This window comes from Pangasianodon hypophthalmus, chromosome 8 (genome assembly GCF_027358585.1).
Source record: "Pangasianodon hypophthalmus isolate fPanHyp1 chromosome 8, fPanHyp1.pri, whole genome shotgun sequence".
Lineage (NCBI taxonomy): Eukaryota > Metazoa > Chordata > Actinopteri > Siluriformes > Pangasiidae > Pangasianodon > Pangasianodon hypophthalmus.
The window spans coordinates 21,738,225-21,758,021 of NC_069717.1; the positions used below are offsets into that span (position 1 = coordinate 21,738,225).

Consider the following 19,797-nt stretch of genomic DNA (forward strand, 5'->3'; position numbering starts at 1 on the left):
CCGAAGTGCCTTCTGTTTACCTTAAAAATAAATAAATAAGTAAAATGAAATAAATGCTTGTTTTTTGTATGATTTTGATTATTTTTAATATGTATTTTGTTATCATATTATTGTATGACGGCATACATGATCAGGTGAATTTCTTGCCCCGCCTTTCAGTTTGGTACACGGCGATAGCTGATTGGTTAAACTCGAAATCGCTGTTCAGTGATTGGCCCGTGATGCCGGTGGGCGGTACTATTATGATACAGCTGCAGCGCTCACAGAATGAGCTAGAAATCCAGATGGGGCGAGGTTAGCATTGGCAAAGAAAAGCAGGTTTATGTCACGCAGGATAATCTGCATTCGAGAATCTGCGGGCAGTTTTAGTTTGCGTGTGTGTGAGAGACGAGAGGAAGCGAAAGCCTCTTCTTTGCTCGTAAGAAAAACTGCAACGTAAGTACATGGATAGAGAAGGATGCTGCTTGGGTGCATCTCATACAGACTAGCCGAGCTGCTAATTTATTAGCTGACTAGCTTTTAAATGGCGAACACGCTGTTTATTTCGGCTTTACTCTTCACTTTCCTCATGTTCCCTCGAGTGAAAAGAAATTACAGTTCAGCCTGAGCAGGAGCTGATATTTGTTTTTAAAAATAATATTGTGTAATAGTGCTTAAACAGTGCTATTGTCCTCTCTGTTAGCGAATATGCAGTGTCCTGTATCAGCCTGAAAAATGGTGGTTTGGGGATTTGTTCATTAAGGGATAACAAACAGAAATGTAAAAATAAAAAACACCACCTGTTTAATGAATATGTTGATTTAGCTAATCTTAAACATCAGCATCACTTGGCATCGTTCTGTCCCTAGGTCTGAAATGGTGCCGCTATGCATTATGGGTATTCTTTATCCTCTAGGGCAGGGGTTCTCAAACTTTTAGCAGTCCCTTTAACTGTTTAAAAAAATCCAAGGATCCTTGAAGTACAGATTAATTTACTGTTTAAATATCAGGCTCATTATTTAAATGTGTGCAATAATATGTTGTTTTTTATTCATGAACCTTCCACTCATTTTTAGTAAAACAGACATTTGATTAAAGTCAGCATTATTTATAAGCCTATATATATATATATATATATATATATATATATATATATATATATATATATATAAAATGTCAGCAATCTCAAACAGAAGGGATAAGAAACAAGATTTGGTGTTCACTCCTAAAAACAACAGAACAAGAGCTTCTTTTCTTACTCAGGTTTTTTTTTTTTCCCCCCCAGTGACCGTCACTGTCATACTAATGATAAATCCAGCGTAGAGGTAGTGGAGACAAGAAACATTGGACTTAAAGTTGAAGAATGCTTTGCAGCTATGTGAAGCAGTTTGTGCCCAGTTTTGGCAGACTTGGCTCTGCTAGTTAATGACCTATGAGATGACTTGCACGATGGTGATGAAAGGTGAGGCTTTGGAAGCTGAAACGTACAGATGAGAAGATGAGAGAGCTGGACAGAATAAAGGACTAAAGTGCCGCTGCATCGCCCTCTTTAGGTAGAGATAAAGCAATGGCTAAATCCCACTGTAAGCGGGGTAATGTAGGAAACCGTTAACCAGAGTGGGAGAAAAAAGCCAACATGTTGACAAAAGAAGTTGAAACTTAAAACATCAGGGAGGACTTTTTCCTTAATGAGTGCACTCTGGATATTTTCCACTGTGTGCCAAAGTTACCAAACATCGGAACTTCCAGGAAACTCATAAAAGCCGATGCCTGGCTTTTAGATTTTGGACACACGGTTCAAAAGTTATGACAGTAAACGTACTTCCAAATTAGGCCCAATTTTGACCTGATGGTGGCGCTAGAGCGTTGGCAACACTTGGTCCAAATTTGGTCTGAATGTTAATTAGATCCTCGCCAAGCAGTGTGCCAAATTTCACAACTTTTTTCCAGATGGTTCTATGGGCTCCCATAGACACCCTAGCCAGAAGAAGAAGAAGAAGAAGAAAACACAGAATAACAATAGGGTACCAACGCACCTTCGGTGCTTGGCCCCCTAATAATAATAATAATAATAATAATAATAACTCGCTGTCTGTATAAATTCAGTGTTGAGGATTGAACCTGACCTCTCACAAACTCCAAAAAAATATTCCAATAATTAAATATGTGATAATCATAAAAAGCAAAGGTACCATTAGGCATATGCTAATAACCTGTTATAATATATTGTGTGTATTATTATAATATATAATATATCTGACATACTTTGTAATCCGATGCCCTGAATATGTGCTGCAAATTCACAGATTGGCTGTTTTCTGTGGGTGGGAGGGATGGCATATTCTCTCTCCCCTGTCAATCACAGCGACACTAACCAATCGTGGGTGCCCGTGAGCTCAGGTATGCGGAAGAGGGCGGATAGCGCTTTCCTCTGAGGGTGTTCCACTGCCCTGTGATGCAGCATGAGCAGCAGTTTGAAGTGATGCTGTTAGTTGGCTTCACGTGTCTCACAGGAAGCATGTGAAATTCTAAATATATCACATATTCATAAACAAAATCTCTTTACATTTATTTATATTTAGGACGTCATGTACTCCTCGTCGCCTCTGTTCCTCATCCTGGTGTTTACCTTTGACCTCTCCATGCTGACCGTGCAGGCTGGACCCTGCCAGAGCTGCCGCAAACTCACAGAAAATTTCATCAAGGTGTGTGTGTGTGTGTGTGTGTGTGTGTGTGTATGTCGGTCTGTCTGCCTTTATGTGTGTGTGTCTGCCTGTTTTTGTGTGTGTCTGTGTCAGTGTAGTGTAGTGCAGTATAGCAATAGCGTTATAAAAAAAAAAAAAAGTTGGTGTTGGTGTTTTAAAATAGTTTTTAAAAATTTTGTTTAAAAATTTCAATTTGTTCCAGGGCCTGGAGCGAACAGCCAATAAAAACTTTGGTGGTGGGAACACGGCTTGGGAAGAGGAGAAGCTGGCAAAATACGCTCACAGGTGAGGGGGTGAAACATGCATTACATTAACCACATCATATACAACACTGCTGTAAGCCACTGGCTCTGTGCCAGGGTTTTTTCTGCACTTTCTCAGGATGCATGACTTTGAGGATGTGTGTTTGATAAGAATCTGCATAACTGCCAGTTCTTAAACACGGTTGTTAGAGTTTCATGTGTACATTCTTTAACGCTGTTGTTGTTCAATACTGATAACTAAGGTGCCAGAACTGGATATAGTGCACATGTACACATACAAACAGTCATATACACGCACGTCCATATTCCACTTGATATGTTCCTCTCTTTTTTTTTCTGTTTGTTACTGCATTTTACATAAGCTATCTCCATCCCTGTTTTTTTCTGTGTTCACACTTACTCCTCGTTCCTACTCGTATTCTTATTGCACACACTGTTAAGCACGGTTTATGGCAAAATCAATCCTCTAGACAGTTGAAGATTGACAGTTGTAAAAGACCAGGTGAAGTTTCCTCCATCTGAATCAAGCTTTGGCGTGTCATGCGCATGTTCTGAGATGCTTTTCTGCTCAACACGGTTGTAAAGAGTGGTTATATGAATTACTGTAGCCTTCCTGTCCGCTCGCTATTCTCCTCTGACCTTTCTTATCAACAAGGTGCTTCCACTCTTCAGCTCACTGGATGTTTTTTGTTTTTCGCACCATTCGGAGTAATCTCTAGAGATTGTTGAGCGTGAAAGCTCCTGGAGAGCAACAGTTTCTGAAATACTCGAACCAGCCTGTATGGCATCAACGACCATGCCACGACAAAGTCAGTGAGATCACATTTTCTCCATTTCGATGTTTGATGTGAACATTAACTGAAGCTCTTGACCTGAATCTGCATGATTTTTTTTTTTTTTTTTTTTTTTTTTGCGCATTGTGCTGCTGCCATGTGATTGGCTGACTGGATAGTTATATAAAAGACCAGGTGTATAGATGTTCTGAATAAAGTAGTTGGTGAGTGTATAGAGGACAGTTTATTGTATTGAGTGAATTAGTACAACACTACTTTCAGTAAATAAGAGCATTCGGAAAACAAGCACGTTCTTTCTCACAATTCTATGCCTGACTGACATAATTACAACATGTTGTAAGAAAGAAATGCTAACATGTTTCAACATGTTTTTGTTTTTTTTTTTGTGACGAATAATGATCGACAGTGACACACATGTTGAAACATGAAGCACGTACACTTGTTTTTAAACCTAAAAATATACCTATCAACAGTCATCTTTGAAAAATCAGTTTGCATATTTTATTGAAGTTCCAAACCCAAGTTCACGTGAAATGAACCCTACACCGCCCTTTTCAGATCGACCAGAGATTCCCAGTACTACCTCTAGGTTTTGAAATGAGCGAAGTATCAGTCATACAGTACTGTCTGTGAACAATCTCAAGTCCAGAAAAAAACTGCATGTCGTGTCATTGCATCTCATTGCATCAAGACTTCATTCAATTGCATTTAAAAAATTTCAATCCACGCCAGCCAACTTTGCATCATGTTATTGGCGCGTCAAAATTGAGCTCAAGTGCCACGCTGCCCTTGTTCTTTGCTTCGGGTCTATTTCTTTTCACTCATGCAAATGAGTGAAGCGTAAAAACACCATAGAAATCCACTGACATAACAAAACCACACTATCTGTGCCCTGTGCACTTTATTTAAAACATCTGCAACAATGTCATGAGAAGATTGTGTGCTCTGATACTGCAATACAGCAACAAAGTGAAATAAAAACACATATACTGGTTATTCACTGTCCCACTGACTTGTCATGTTTTTAGCTGAATGATTTTGTAGGGACAAAATTAGAAATTGACAAAAATAGACAAAATGGACAATATTGCCGCATCAAAGCAAATAAAACTGATGCGAGGTCCTGGTTTTGGGTTTTTTAAATCCAGTTTGTTATATTAGCTCCTTCTGCATGACAGTTTGGCAAAAATATTTAAGTAGTTATGGAATTAATATAGCTGAGTGTTGAGCAGATTTCCTCATCTTGTTCTTATATTGTATTATATAATTTGGTACCGCAAATCACCATATTTATTAAAAAAAAAAAAAAAAAAAATGTTCCTGACTGACCGTCTCAGATTTGCTTAATAATTCCTGGAAATAATGTCAGTATTCCCAATAAATATTGTGCAAAATTTCAGGCTTCTATCTGCTTTAGCTTCTGAGATATAGAGGCTTTAAATATGGGACTTGGCCCTGTAAAAGTGCAAAACTGTAAAAGTGTAAAAACTGTAAAAATGCAAAAGTGTAGTGTAAAACTACAGAAAAAATTAGAAAGTTCCATAAATTTTTACATTTGAAATTTTCAAAACGTCGGTAATGTTCAAATTTAAATTTCAGAAGAGAATAGAATAGTGAAACTTCACATTTTTTTTATTGCTTTCAGGTGTCTGAGAAAATGATCTTGGGATTGGAAGTTTGAGAGTCTCAGATGCTATCAGACTTGGAGTTTGTTTTTGTTTTTGTTTTTTTTGCGGTTGGCATTTAAACTTTGTTCTCTGAGATATTTATCTGTCTTGCTGGCAATGTTTGACTGAACGGTAGCAAGTTATGTAAGTTTTAAGGTCATAGAAAGGTTTCCTGTGAATATGATGCCAGAGTAAGCTCGACTATATGGTTTCCTGCTCGAATGTTAACTAATTCAACTGTAATTAATTACAAGGCTTTGGTGATTGTGATTGTACAAAATCTGAACAAAACAAAACAAAAAAAGAATAGTTTTTTTTGTCAGTTGGATTTTTGATTAAAGGTTTTTGATTAAATAAAATATTAAAATATTACATTTTAAAATATTTAAATTTAATAATTTAATTATAATTAATTAATTAATTTAATATTTAAATATTACATTTATGATAAAATAAAAAAATGACAAAACAACAAAAGGAGAAGGAGAAGGAGCATGGCATCAGGTCAGATCTTTTGTGCTGTATTTCTTGTCAGGGTGTCTGAGATAAGCAGCTTTTGTGTCCGGGGAAAAAGAAAAAAAAAAAACTAATGAAAAGGTTTAATTTGATATATAAAGTTTAATGTATGAACTTATGAATGTATGAAGTCCAGCTCAAAGCTGTTATATAACTCTCCTGCAAGAACAATACACACGTCACCTCGCCAGACTCGGGATAATTTACATGCAAAGCGAGCACAAAATGACCGTATACTTTTGCAGTTAGTCCCTATTAATGCACTAGCTAACTAGCATGCCATACTCGATTAAATAATATTAGCTACCTCTTATTAGCTTAGAGAAAAAGTTTCCAGGCAGCACAGGAGGTTTCACTTGCCCAGTGGGCTAGCTCATAAATGTATGACTTGTCCACTCCTTACATTTTAGGCTTTTATGGCTATTTTTTAATCAAGCGTTGTGTAAACTCAGGCTAGTGTTAGCTGTCTGCTTTTTGACATAGTATAGACTGAAAATTTGAATATTAAAAAAGCAATTTCATCCAAAAGTGACTGAAGAAAAGTTTTTTTTTTGTCAGTTGGATTTTTGATTAAAGGTTTTTGATTAAATAAAATATTAAAATATTACATTTTAAAATATTTAAATTTAATATTTTAATTTTAATTAATTAATTAATTTAATATTTAAATATAAAATTTATGATAAAATAAAAAAATGACAAAACAACAAAAGATGTCTAGATCCTGCTATCAGGTCAGATCTTTTGTGCTGTGCTTAATTTAGCTCTTAAATCAATTATACTGTAGTTAAGATTTACTGCAGAACTTGTTTAAACTTGTGCAATACAGTCACAGCAGCAAACAGCCAATCTATCATGTATTATTTATTTGACAAATGCAGTTGCATCACATATGTAGCATAAAATCTTCTCAGCAAAATGAAACTGTGTAAAATTTTTTTAGTCGTGTTGTAGAAATTCTGTAATTCCCATACAGCTTTTTGGATTAGATAATAGATATAAATTGTTAAGATTAAAACATGACTTTTTGTTTTCAGGTTTCATATTAAATAAATTTTAATGTCTATATATAAATTAAATATAGCTGGCAAAATTAGCCATGTTTTATTCCAGATATCAAATGCAGATGTGACCAAATAGTAGGCAAAATAGACTTTTTTTTTTAGCTGATTTTATGTGAATAAACACCTTTACTGCAGAAAGTACAGCAAACATTTAAGAACAAAGGAGTAATACTGTGTAGAACAATATTGTGTATTGTGTGTGTATGAGTGTGGAGGAAGACTCGGGAGGCAGGCAGAATTTCAGAAGAGCTTCGCATTCACGTTTATTTTCACTGCGCTTTTCAGCGCACTTTCAAAACTAAACCACAAAACATAAACCGATTCAAAAATGCGCCCGTCACTAGCTTCTGGCTAGTTCAAGTTCAAGTTTATGCGTGTGTGTGTGTGTGTGTGTGTGTGTGTGTGTGTGTGTGTGTGTGTGTACGTACGTGTGTTGCACGCTCTGCTAGCTATGCCACTCTCTGTCTTTGGTTATAAAAGCATGACAGTTACTGAAAGCACAAAGAAACACACATAAGTAAACTGGTGGTAATAAGATACAGGTGAGAGTCATCATGTGTTACCTGCCAGTTCAGCCCACCTCCTCTCCATCCACCGCTGACGCTCAACCACTCCTCCAATACCGCATATTGGTCAATTGGTATTTTTTAATGCTTCATCTAATGGCCACATTCTCAAATATGCTAAAATAAACATTCATTATCTTACAAACGAGAATGAACACATGCAAAAAAAATGTGTGGAAATTTCATGATGAGTATCTAAGTGAACACATCACTGCCTCCTTTGCGCATTTTTTTTCTCTGACATTTGGTGTGTGGTAGAATAATTGGTAGAGGATGATACTTCTACAAAGTGCCTTCACACATTTTTGAAAAGTATAGCTTAATCAAACCTTTCCTCAGTCCATCTTCCATGCTCGTCAGTCACATGACTCGATTCTTGTTACAGTTACATACTTTACGTCATTTACCACTCATTACAAGTGTTTTCATAATAGCTTTGGGAATTCAATTAAGCATTTTTCAAACAATCATATGGTCAAAATAGTCAAAGTATATTGTATATTTAAACCTTTAACATTATTAACAGGGCACAATTTCATTCTCTCGTCAAAGATTGTTGTTTATCAGTAATCAGTTTGTGCTTTTTGTGTCCCAGATAGTCCTTTGGCTCACGCTTTGTCACTCTCTCCAACCGTGATGTGTGTGTGTGTGTGTGTGTGTTTGCAGCGAAACCCGCCTGCTGGAGATCGTAGAGACAGCATGTGAGAAAACCGACTTTGAATGTAACAAACTGCTGGAACAGATAGAGGACCAGGTCGAGACATGGTGGTTCCACAGGTACGTGCACATCTGTGTGTAACAAAGGTGTGGATATGATGGTCTATATGTTTGCAATGTTTACATAAGGATTTGGGAGTTTACTTAAAACTTTGGTGTAAATGCTTCAGGACATACCCAGAGTAAATACGTGTCATGTTTTAAACAGTCAGAGCTGAGCAGGGAATGTCATTAACCTCTTGAACCATGCATCATGACCCAGAAGCATCATACCATGTTATACACCTGTCATGCCTGATGTCATATGCTGTCATGGGTTGTCGTGACAGTCGAGATCACATTATCAGTAATTGTCACGATTTGTCCTAATGTTTCAGCTTAAGTGGCATGCTCACTTTTGCTGTACTTAGTGATGAATAACATCTTATTTCACATTATGAAAATCACTTAAGAAAATGTATGACACTGTTGATACAACAGTCTCATGTTACCATCAATTGCCCCAAAATACTGCAATTTAATGTACCCTAGTTTAATGATACACACTGACAATTTTCAACGATAATTCATAGTATATTTTTGCAATAGTTGCTTTTAAACATTTTTAGTTCTATGACACACAATACTCATTAATTACATTTGTGGATAAATCAAACCGTTAGCCTTGTATCTATCTTGACATTTTGTGGCACATGACACAATGATGCAATATCCCTAAAAGTAAAGCATGTCCCTTTTTAACCATTTAAACACTTTGTTTCATAACACAATAATGACCACAGTAAGAACTGCGTGATATTCATCGCCAATATCCAGTTACAATATCCTCACATGTAACTGGTGCTAGTCATCCAATTGACATCCAGTTGTGGACAGTTTGTGAAATTGGCTGAGGTTACCAAAATATTATTTACATTTTACTTCCTTTTTATACAAATAAGAAGAAATACCAGCAGCTAACCAAGCATTTAGAGTTATGAATCTAGTGATTGCTGTTCGCTACAAATAAATGGAGAATGCAGCGAAATTCTCATGAGGCGAGGCAAGGCAAGATGAAGCAGGGGTGGACAAATCAGTAGCCCAGGGTGTCTGAGATAAGCAGCTTTTGTGTCCGGGGAAAAAGAAAAAAAAAAAAAAAGACTAATGAAAAGGTTTCATTTGATATGTAAAGCTTAATGTATGAACTTAATGCAAGTCCAGCTCAAAGGTGTTATATAACTCTCCTGCAAGAACAATACACAAGTCACCTCGCAGTTCATTCATTTATTCATTTTCAGGAATCGCTTAGAGAAAATAAAGCGGATAGCCAGACTCGGGATAATTTACATGCAAAGCGAGCACAAAATGACCGTATACTTTTGCAGTTAGTCCCTATTAATGCACTAGCTAACTGGCATGCCATACTCGATTAAATAATATTAGCTACCTCTTATTAGCTTAGAGAAAAAGTTTCCAGGCAGCACAGGAGGTTTCACTTGCCCAGTGGGCTAGCTCATAAATGTATGATTTGTCCACTCCTTACATTTTAGGCTTTTATGGCTATTTTTTAATCAAGCGTTGTGTAAACTCAGGCTAGTGTTAGCTGTCTGCTTTTTGACATAGTATACACCGAAAATTTGAATATTAAAAAAGCAATTTCATCCAAAAGTGACTGAAGAAAAGTTGTCTCCATCACCGACTACAATCCGTACTGCATCCTGTGCGTTAAACTACTTACACACATTGGAGCTGTGGACGATTTAAATCATTTTTACTTGTTTTAGAATACACACAGAAAATTTTTCCTTGCGTGTGATTATTCAGATTACAAATTCGGTCTTAAATTACATATAGAGCACCATTTGAAAAATTTGAATTGTAGATACTTTGCTTATGAGCCTAGTAGATATAGATGAATAAAATGTTTGTATATTAGTTAATAACATGTCTTCATTTCTCAGACAACAGGAAGCACCTGACTTGTTCGAGTGGTTGTGTATTGAAGAGCTCCGACTTTGCTGCCCAGCAGGTCACTTCGGACCAGAATGTGCTGGTAAACACAACGTACATAACAACACAGCTTTAATTTGATCACCCTGAGTAATATCTGGTTTAATTCGGAAATCTGGAATTAAACGTCTTTAAATAGACATTAATGACTAGTAGGATGCGTTAAAAAATTTTTTTTTTTTTTTTTTTTTTTTTTTTTTTAAACTTCCACATAACCAGCCGCTAATATCAGTGTAACGAACAACATTATTAAAACGGAACAAGGAACATAAATCTCCCAGAATTACATGCTTACGTGAACAGTTAACAGTTTTTTCTGTTGAATATGACTGACGTTCAGTTGCCGTGTTGTCTCATTGCACTGTCTCAGGGAATTTCCAGGTCAGTTCCCGATTTTACGTCCATTTTAGGTTTATACGTGTGGGAACAGAAAGACAGAGTAAATACTAGCTGTTTTTAAGATGCAGTGTTTCCTGTTAGACATGGTTTAGTTAGAAACATGAGAGTAATCAGGAATGTGGAAACGGAGTAAAACATGAGGGATGTGGGATGTAGCACATTTACCTGGAGGTTTTCTGTTTTTTGGAGTTTGGCCAGAATAGACAAAACCAGTATCTCTGATAAGTATCTGTAAAAGTTCTCAGTTACAAGACATGATGTGCTGGACAGCAGGTGATGTGTTTGTGGCTAAATTCTATTCATTCTATTCATTCATTTTACTTTTTTCGCTGTCTTTGTGGGTCAAATGGGGTCACTTGGGTGATTAGTACAGTCATGTGCTGTTATGAAAGGGAATAGAGTTTTATCAAATTATTACTCCCTCAACATTACATCCTTGTTTAGTAATACAAGAAGAAGAGTTTGTTCTTATTTTGGATGACGACGCAGAGAAGACTATACTCAGTATGATTGACTCAGTATAGTGATAGTCTAGGTATTCTTTAAAATATGTCACAGAATTCTTGTACTAAATAAATCAACTGGGTACGATTTTATATCAGATTTTATATCAGATTTTATATCAGGTTATACCACGGCGCAGTTGAATGCTCGAATCTGCTTGATCAGAAGTTCAGAAGGTGTGTGTTATTTTCGTCTAACAGCACGGCTCAGGAAGTAGTTCCAGCTGTAACATGAGCGATAGGTTAATATTAACACACTCGTTCTAATACTTTATTGTTTCTATAGTAACAGCTCATACACAGGGACTTGTACGGTAGACGCTCCACATAATCTAACATTAATATTAAAAAACTGATATTAAAAACTAGTTGCTTAACAAAGTAAAACTTAGTCATTGATGTAGTATTTTTTTTTTGTTGTTTTTTTGTTTAGGAAACCTTTGTTTAACATTTATGGAAGGAGTGTAAGTGGTTTGTAGCAGTTTCTTTGCCTTGTGAAGTTTATGAACACAGGAAAGTGTTCACAAGCTGTGTTTTTTTCTGAGAGAGAGAGAGAGAGAGAGAGAGAGAGAGAGAGAGAGAGAAGAGGGAGGCTGGTGAGGGAATGACTGATTATTGTGGATATAACCGAAGTGAGAGCAGAAACTAATGTTTCACAACATTAAATCTAACTATAAACCGTTAAAATGTGTGGCCTGTCATTCATTAATAATTTAAACATTGTAATCATTGGCAAATTGCTATGGTATAAGTGGAATAACACACTCCTGACCGTGCTGTTGTTGAAAATAATGCACTTCAGCGGCGATAGCGGCACTCCGTTTGTGCGTAGTGCTGCATCACACCCCACCCCCTGTTATTCCTTGCTTATCATTTTTTAACAATAACAGTTCAAACATTCACACGCCGTGTATTTGTCAGAATGCCCGTCAGGTCCCGGCGGTGTGTGTGGAGGTCTCGGGCGCTGTGAGGGAGAGGGAACGCGTCTGGGAGACGGGGAGTGTGTGTGTGACCCTGGCTATTCGGGCCCTCTGTGTCAGGACTGTGCAGACGGATATTACAGAGAGAAGAGCTCCAATCACTCGCAGCCGCCCTGCTCAGGTGACCATCAGCAACATATTTTAGTTTATTTTGCTAAATGAAACTTGGAAATGTATTACAACAGATGTGATCTGCATTACAAGAACTGTGTGTGTGTGTGTGTGTGTGTGTGTGTGTGCTTGTAGCCTGCTATCACTCCTGTAAAAAGTGTAGTGGTCCACAAGACTACAAGTGTCTGGACTGCAAGCCCGGATGGATCCTTCATGACAACAAGTGTGTGGGTGAGTTTTTAAAAAGTTTTGCATGTTATTTAGATGAATTTAATAGCACCATTTGTCCTCCATCTCAGCTCCCAACACACTTCATCCAGCGATTACTCAATTCAGCTGGAACAGAACAAGAATGTGGACCTTCTGAGGGACTGGCTTGGGAAATACTGATTTACTAGAAAACTTTCTCCTTAACTAGAAATTTTTAACATTCTTGTTAAAAGAATTTTTTTTTAGTAGTTTTAAAAATGTTTCAGAAATGTCGGGGAATGTTGGAGGGTATGACATCATCCATATCAGGTTATCACAACGCAAATGGTCAAAATATTTCAGTTAATTTTTTATTGTCACGCAGGTACATCTTCCCACTCCTATGAGCTTCTGTATTAACCAACAGAAATCACTGACATGTTAATCCACACTGTTTGCTCGCAGATATGAAAAAATATTTGAGGGAATTCATCAATTCTGCAGTTAAAGTGTCAACGATTAGGATTAGCATTAGGAAAGCAGGCCTAAAAACAGTAAAAGTTCATTCAAAATACTTTTAAATATTAACAAAATCAATGCATTTAACAAACAATATCACTTAACTTCACTATCTTTAATTAATTTGTACACCCATTAGTCACGTTAAAGGACGAGAGCTAAAGCTTGTATACGTTTTATCTTATCTCATCATTTATAATGGTGTAGTATTTATATTTTTATAGTTATTGTAGTATATTATTTAAGTCTAATTTGTCTTGTATGTTTAAAAAAACTACATAAATGACAGTAAATTAAAATGGAGAAATTCTATACACTGAAAGAAAAAAAACTTTGACTTTCTGTCAAACTGACAGCTCATAAAAAACAATTTTTCAGTAATCAGTAAAACTTTGGTTTGTGTCTCCAGGCTACTTCCAGCCTCGAGGACAGTTCAGACTGACATTACGTAGGTGGAATGAGGAGAGTATTTATTTTGGCAACAGAATTGCTTTCTTGAGCAACCGTCACAGATAATGGAAATGCTGTGACGGTTTTTTGCCAAAGTACATCCTTTTCTACAAGTACATCTCTCTTATCAAGAAGAAGGAAACAAAAAAGCAGTAAAATTTGAATGACATTTTGTAACGTACAATCCATTAAAGTACTTCAGGACCGCCGATCTGTAAACTAAGCTCAGTGAGCTAAATGTTGAAAGCCTTTTCAAAAAACGAATAATTAATACAATATATATTTTATTAATAAAATAATTTATTATAACATAAAATTTGTAAATAAAAAAATTTATTAATAAAATGTAATAAGACTTAATTAGTAAAATATTATTGTTGACCTTTGTAAAATATTTTTTATTTAACGCAAATTACAGCATTAACGCAATCTGTGATGCAGCTATAGAGTTTTGCCCAAATAAATATTTTTCTAGTCATTAAGTAAATTTACTTTGTCTCTTCAAGGAAGCAAATTTCTTCAAATGTCATTTCGAATTACATGTGCAATCTGTCACCAGGTAACGATGATGATTTTGGGCAAAAGCCAGCTAAATGATCAAATCCAGACAGTAAACCTTAGTGCTGATGGTGTTTATACACATTACATGAGAAACAATATGAAAAATTCTTATGATTACGTATAAAACTGCAGTGGCAGTGCAAGTATTAACTTAAGACGGAAAAAAAATAAATAAGTGGCCTGTTAAGAGGATTGTACTTTGCCTTCTGATTGTCACCTAATATTTTTGCTCTTTAAAATGGAATTTATTTTTTTATTTTTTTATTAACCATAAGGAATTTAACAAGACCACCATCGGAAATTAAACAAGAAAGTGAACGATGTGAAGTTCTTGCAACACACACACACACACACACATATACATGCAAACTCTATTTGGTGATAGCATGTGCTGTCTTTAATTATAATTTAATGTAATGTACTTCATCAGAGATGAATAGCCAACCGTGATCCAATAACATCAACATTTGCATCAATTTCAAACCAAAATCCTTCTTTTAATAGTGTTCCTGATATCAGCGTTCTACGTACCGAATATCGCACAACGGGCTGTGCTGTTATATTAACGTAATCCACTCCAGGGTTATGTGATACAGCCTGACACAAAGCGAACTTACTGCTACCACGCCAAAGCGGATTATTTTCCAATAACAGCACGGCGTGAAGAGGGTTATCCCCCTTATACCACAGCGATTTGACAGCGATTACAATTTTTTAATTTATTAATGATCACTTCAACTGTTTATAGTTACATTTAATGTTATGGAATGTCTACGAGACAAACTGTATAAACTATAAACAGTCATTTCCTCACAATCTCTTCCATTCTATCTTCTATCCTTGAAGTTAATAATACAAAAATAACCCAGCTTGTCATGTTACTCAGAAACTGGAAGGAAGACTTTCCCATAGTGGAAAAACCTACTAACTGTTACGCAGACACTAGAGACTCCTTCCATAACTGTTTCATGTTACATAAACGTGTCGTAAGAGAAAATTTCACCATATCTATGATTATACAACACACTTATTTATGGCTGGTCCTCCATAGCAATCCCTGTGAAAGAGCTGTTACTATAGAAACGATAACATGTTAGAACGAGCGCGGTAATATGAAGCTGCCATTCATGTTCCATCCATCAGAACTGCGGGTAAAAATGAATCCAAACCTTCTGATTCGAGAATTCACTTGCGCTGTGGTATAAAGACGGCGTTTTGTCTGAGTGGGAGAAAAAACGCCGGTTCTGAGGCGCGCGTGTGGAAAACAGGATGTGGGTTTGTGAATTGTGATCTAAGCGTGTCTAACACTCGGTTTCTTTTGGCAGATGTGGATGAGTGCGGCACTGAGTTGGCTCGCTGCTCGTCTAACACTTACTGTTTCAACACTGATGGCTCGTACGAATGCAGAGGTACGAATGCGCACACAAAGAGATGGGAATGTCTGTAGAGTGTGGGCATGCTGTGTATTTAACACCATTTGGGGAAAAAGAACATGTGGAACAATGTATTTCAGAGATATTAGACTCGTTTCTGTCATTTATGTGTCCATCTCCTGGCTGTTTCTGTAGCACACACACACACACACACACACACACACACATGGCATATTCACCATTCTCTCCGCTGTGTGTAGGTTGTGATCCGGCGTGTGTAGGATGCATGGGCAGTGGTCCTGCTCGCTGTAAGAAATGCGCTCGAGGTTACAGACTGACCGGAGCTAAGTGTCTCGGTAAGTCTCCTAGTTCCACTGTTAATTTGATCTTTTCAGCACTTTTTTTTTCTTTTAAAGCTCTAATTATTGCAAATATTATTATTAGTCCTTTAGGCTATGTCTTTTAGGTCAAACTGTAGTCCCAGACGCTTTAGAAGTCTGAGATATCCCATGTGTCTGCCTCTCTCTTTTTTTTTTTTTTTTTTTTAGATGTGGATGAGTGTAAGGAGAAAGCAATAGCGTGTCCGGGACTGAATGAAGCTTGTATTAATGAACAGGGTTCGTTCCGATGTGAGTGCGCAGAGGGCTTCATACGCAGAGACAGCATCTGTGTGGAGAACCTGCCACCTTGTGAGTGTTTTTTAAAAAAAAACAAAAAAAAAACACTTTTCAGTTCCAGAATTATGGTTTACAATATGGAAATATAATATGATTACATTCTGGTATATAGAATTGGGGTAATGGTGTCTATGAAGGCTGTATGTACACTCAACAGCCACTTAATAGGAATACCTGTACACCTACTCATTCCTGCAATTATCTTTTAAATAACTCTGCATGAATCTGCACGATTTATTATGCATTGTGCTGCTGCTGCATGATTGGCTGATTGCATGAAAGTAAAGGTGTTCCTAATAAAGTGACTTGCGTGAGTATGTATGTATGTGTATAAAAAATCTACATACCCCAGGTAAAATTTCAGGTTTTTGTGATGTAAAAAAAAAATGAAACCAAATGAATCTTGTCAGATATTTTTCCACCTTTGATGTGATACAGCAACCAACAAAATTCATGTGAAAAACATATATAGAAAAATTTGAAAATGTGTAAGAGTCTACCAGCTGATATTGATTTGGCAATTTGATTTCATTTGATTTGATTTTCCTTGCAAGAATGCTCCAGATCTAACAGACTGCAAGGGGATCTCTTGTTCCCAGCCCTCTTCAAGTCATTCCACAGGTTTTCTGAAAGATTCTGACTAAGCCGTTCCAAAATATTTTTCTTCTTCCGAAGCCATTCCTTTGTTGATTTGGATTTGTGCTTTGGGTCATTATCATGCTGGAAGGTGAAATTCAGCTGTCTAATAGAGGCTTATAAGGTTTGTGCCAAACGAAATTGAAATTATCTGCAGTCCCAGCTGAACAGAAGCAGCCCCATAGCATGATGCTGCCACCACCATGCTTCACTGTGGGTATGGTGTACCTTAGCTGATATGCTGTCTTGTTTTTGAGCCAAACGTATCTTGTAGAATTGTGCCCAAAAAGTTCTACCTTGGTCTCATCAAACCATAGCACATTTTGCCACATGGTTTAGGGTGATTTAGGCAGGTTTTGGATGTTGTTGGTTTTTTTCGTGGGAAACTGCTTCTGCCTAGCCACCCTACCCCATAGCCGAGACGTGAAGAGTACGAGAGATTGTCACATGCACAGACTAACGCATAATTACCAGATATTCCTGCAGCTCCTTTAATGTTGCAGTAGGTCTCTCAGGTCTCTTCCTTGAGACATTTTCTTCTTGTCCTTTCGTCAATTTTGGTGGGACGTCCTTATCTAGTGATGTCACTGTGGTGCCCCGGTGTTGGTACATCTGATGATTTTCACTTGAATTTTGTTAGTTGCTATATCAAATTAAAGGTTTAAAAAAAAAAAAAAAAAAAAAAAAGATAAATCTGACATGATTTATCTTGGTTTAACTTTTTTTTTTTTTTTTTTTAAACCTGCTATTGTAATTGGGGTGTGTAGACTTTTCATAAACAATTTACTGACCTTAAACAGATTTAAAATGTAACGAGTGTTTTTTTTTTTTTTTTTTTTTTTTAACATTGACATTACAGTCTTTTACGTCTCTCTTCAGCTGATCCAGATAAAGGCTTATTTGACGACATGACGGATGACGAGGTGCTCGTCCTTCAGCAGATGTTTTTCGGAGTGGTGATCTGCGCGCTAGCCACGCTAGCCGCTAAAGGAGACATGGTCTTCACTGCCATCTTTATTGGGGGCGTGGCTGCCATGGCTGGCTACTGGCTCTCGGAGAAAGGCGACCGCATGCTGGACGGTATCCTCAAAGGACGCTAACCAATCAGAATCTCAGGAACTAGAAAGCGAGGACAGATCGGCGAATGGTACACAAGCCTATTAGGCGACCTAAACTTGAAGAAGTGGGAGGGGCTGGGAGGTGGGACAGCGAGGAGTCAGGGGAGAGGAGGGGGGATTATAGCAATGTTGCTGCGTCAAGGGCTGGGAAATTTAACGTTCAGACTATGCTATGATTTTGTACTACGCTCTTTTATATGCACAGTACAATTTCTCTGCTGCTCTGCTATAAGAGACTTTACATAGAGAAGTTTTTACTACACTTGATCCGGATTAAGATTTTAGAAAGGGACTTCACTAAAGCTTGGCATGTAATAGAATATATTTACTGTATGTGTGTCTCAGAAGAAAGGACAGCCGTATAACATAACGCTGAATCTTTCTCCCGTTTTAGTTTTGGCCTCAAATACTTTAAGCAGCCTGCTACTTTGACACTTTATGTTTGCTCAGTTTAGATTATGGATGGAATGATATGAAAAAAAAGACAGATTTTTAATCTATGATTATATTTAAGCATCATGGGCAAACCTGTGAACTATCGTTATAAACCGTCCGTTTGAAATTGGCATTGAAATTGAAAAATCCTAGTTATTTCAGAGTTTCTTGCCATGATGTATTGTTATACCTGTATATCATCTCACCCCTAATTTAGACAAAGCAAAAAATTGAGCAGAAATGTTCTTTAGAGGAAGATAAGACAGAGCGTATGTATGAAGGTTTTTTTTTTTTTTTTTCCCCCACTCCATCCTACACACATTTTATGAAATGCATGAACACTTGACCTAGGAAGGATATTTATACTGTGTGCTCTGAAACATCTTTAACTTACATAATTTTTCTTTGAATAATTTCACTTTTTTTTTCATTTATTGAGCAGTAAGAGTAAGGACTATAAATGTTATTTATTTAATTATTTATTAATTACAGCTCCTTATAGGTGTATTTTTTCCTGATATTATTATGTATTTATACAAGAGGTTATTAGATTGTCTTCATTTGTTGTTTTTTTTTCCATTTAAATGTCTTTATTTGAATTTGTAAGTAGAGCATCATTTTGTGATGTCTATATGGCAGATGTGTGTGTGTGTGTTATGATGTTTTTTTAAATTTTATTTATTTATTTTTTATAATTTCAGGGGCTTTCGAATTCAAAATCCATGAGCCTTGCTCATTAAATATTAGACCTACACGTCTGTGAAATTGGCACCCGTTTAAAAAGAACATGAATAATACTTCAAGGTAATTCATTTGTGCTTCTTTGATAGTTTTTTTTTTTTTTTTTTGAGATATTTTAGCACATATATTTAAATATATGTACCATCATGGCTGAGAGTGATATCACAGTGCATTAATTTACAGTGAACTCTAAACCACACCAAAAAACAACTAACCAAATGAGTATCGATCATTTGTTTGTATTTGTGCTATACCATTTGTTTTGGACTATTTTTAGGTATTCACTGTGAACTCCAACAAAATATAGCTGCTATAATATCTCAAATAAACAGACTAACAATCATTTTATTGCACAGATCAGCAAAAATGATCTGCTCATATAAAAGCTAGCTAAGCTGGAAAAAAACGAATTACATTATATATGTGAAATTGAATTTAAAACATTTATAAAGATAAATAATGCTTTCTCCATGTGGAACCTCCAGGATCTGATTTCAGTATGACATATGATGCATGAGCTCCTTTTAATAAGAAACTTTTTTTTTTTCTCTTTCTTTTTTAAATTAAAACTGTCAGTTGTCTTGAATTGAAAAAGCTAGTCCACCTATGAACTCCATAGTCTACCTCCATGTTTCAGATTTTAGGCTTTTGCTGTAATAATGCCACAGAAATAATCATTAGTTTTAATGATTTGATTTATTCTATGCCAAAACCGTGGATCATTTCATTAAAGCCTTTTCAAGTCACTCAGTCGCTTCCTTTTTTTGTGCTGAAAGAGCCGAGAGCTGAATATCTTTATTGCAGTGGAATGCAGTCTGTATAGTAGAGCACAGGGATAAAACCAC

The 19,797-nt window shown here is 36.4% G+C and overlaps 1 protein-coding gene across 2 annotated transcripts; it reads left to right on the plus strand.

Annotated features, from left to right (window-relative positions):
* The first annotated feature begins 233 nt into the window (after window positions 1-233).
* LOC113533434 (protein disulfide isomerase Creld1) lies at window positions 234-19,698 on the plus strand. 2 transcript variants are annotated; one of them, XM_053236296.1, is made up of 12 exons: window positions 234-435; window positions 1,265-1,441; window positions 2,562-2,684; window positions 2,887-2,969; window positions 8,221-8,331; window positions 10,212-10,303; window positions 12,084-12,263; window positions 12,389-12,484; window positions 15,298-15,381; window positions 15,606-15,701; window positions 15,894-16,034; window positions 17,538-19,698. In XM_053236296.1, the coding sequence occupies exons 3-12, from the start codon at window positions 2,568-2,570 to the stop codon at window positions 17,756-17,758; spliced, it is 1,221 nt and encodes a 406-aa protein (XP_053092271.1). In that variant the 5' UTR covers window positions 234-435; window positions 1,265-1,441; window positions 2,562-2,567; the 3' UTR covers window positions 17,759-19,698. The 2 variants fall into 2 exon arrangements, with proteins under 2 accessions (XP_053092271.1, XP_034162625.1); XM_034306734.2 differs by lacking the exon at window positions 1,265-1,441 and having other exon boundaries at window positions 235-435.
* Window positions 19,699-19,797: the final 99 nt, after the last annotated feature.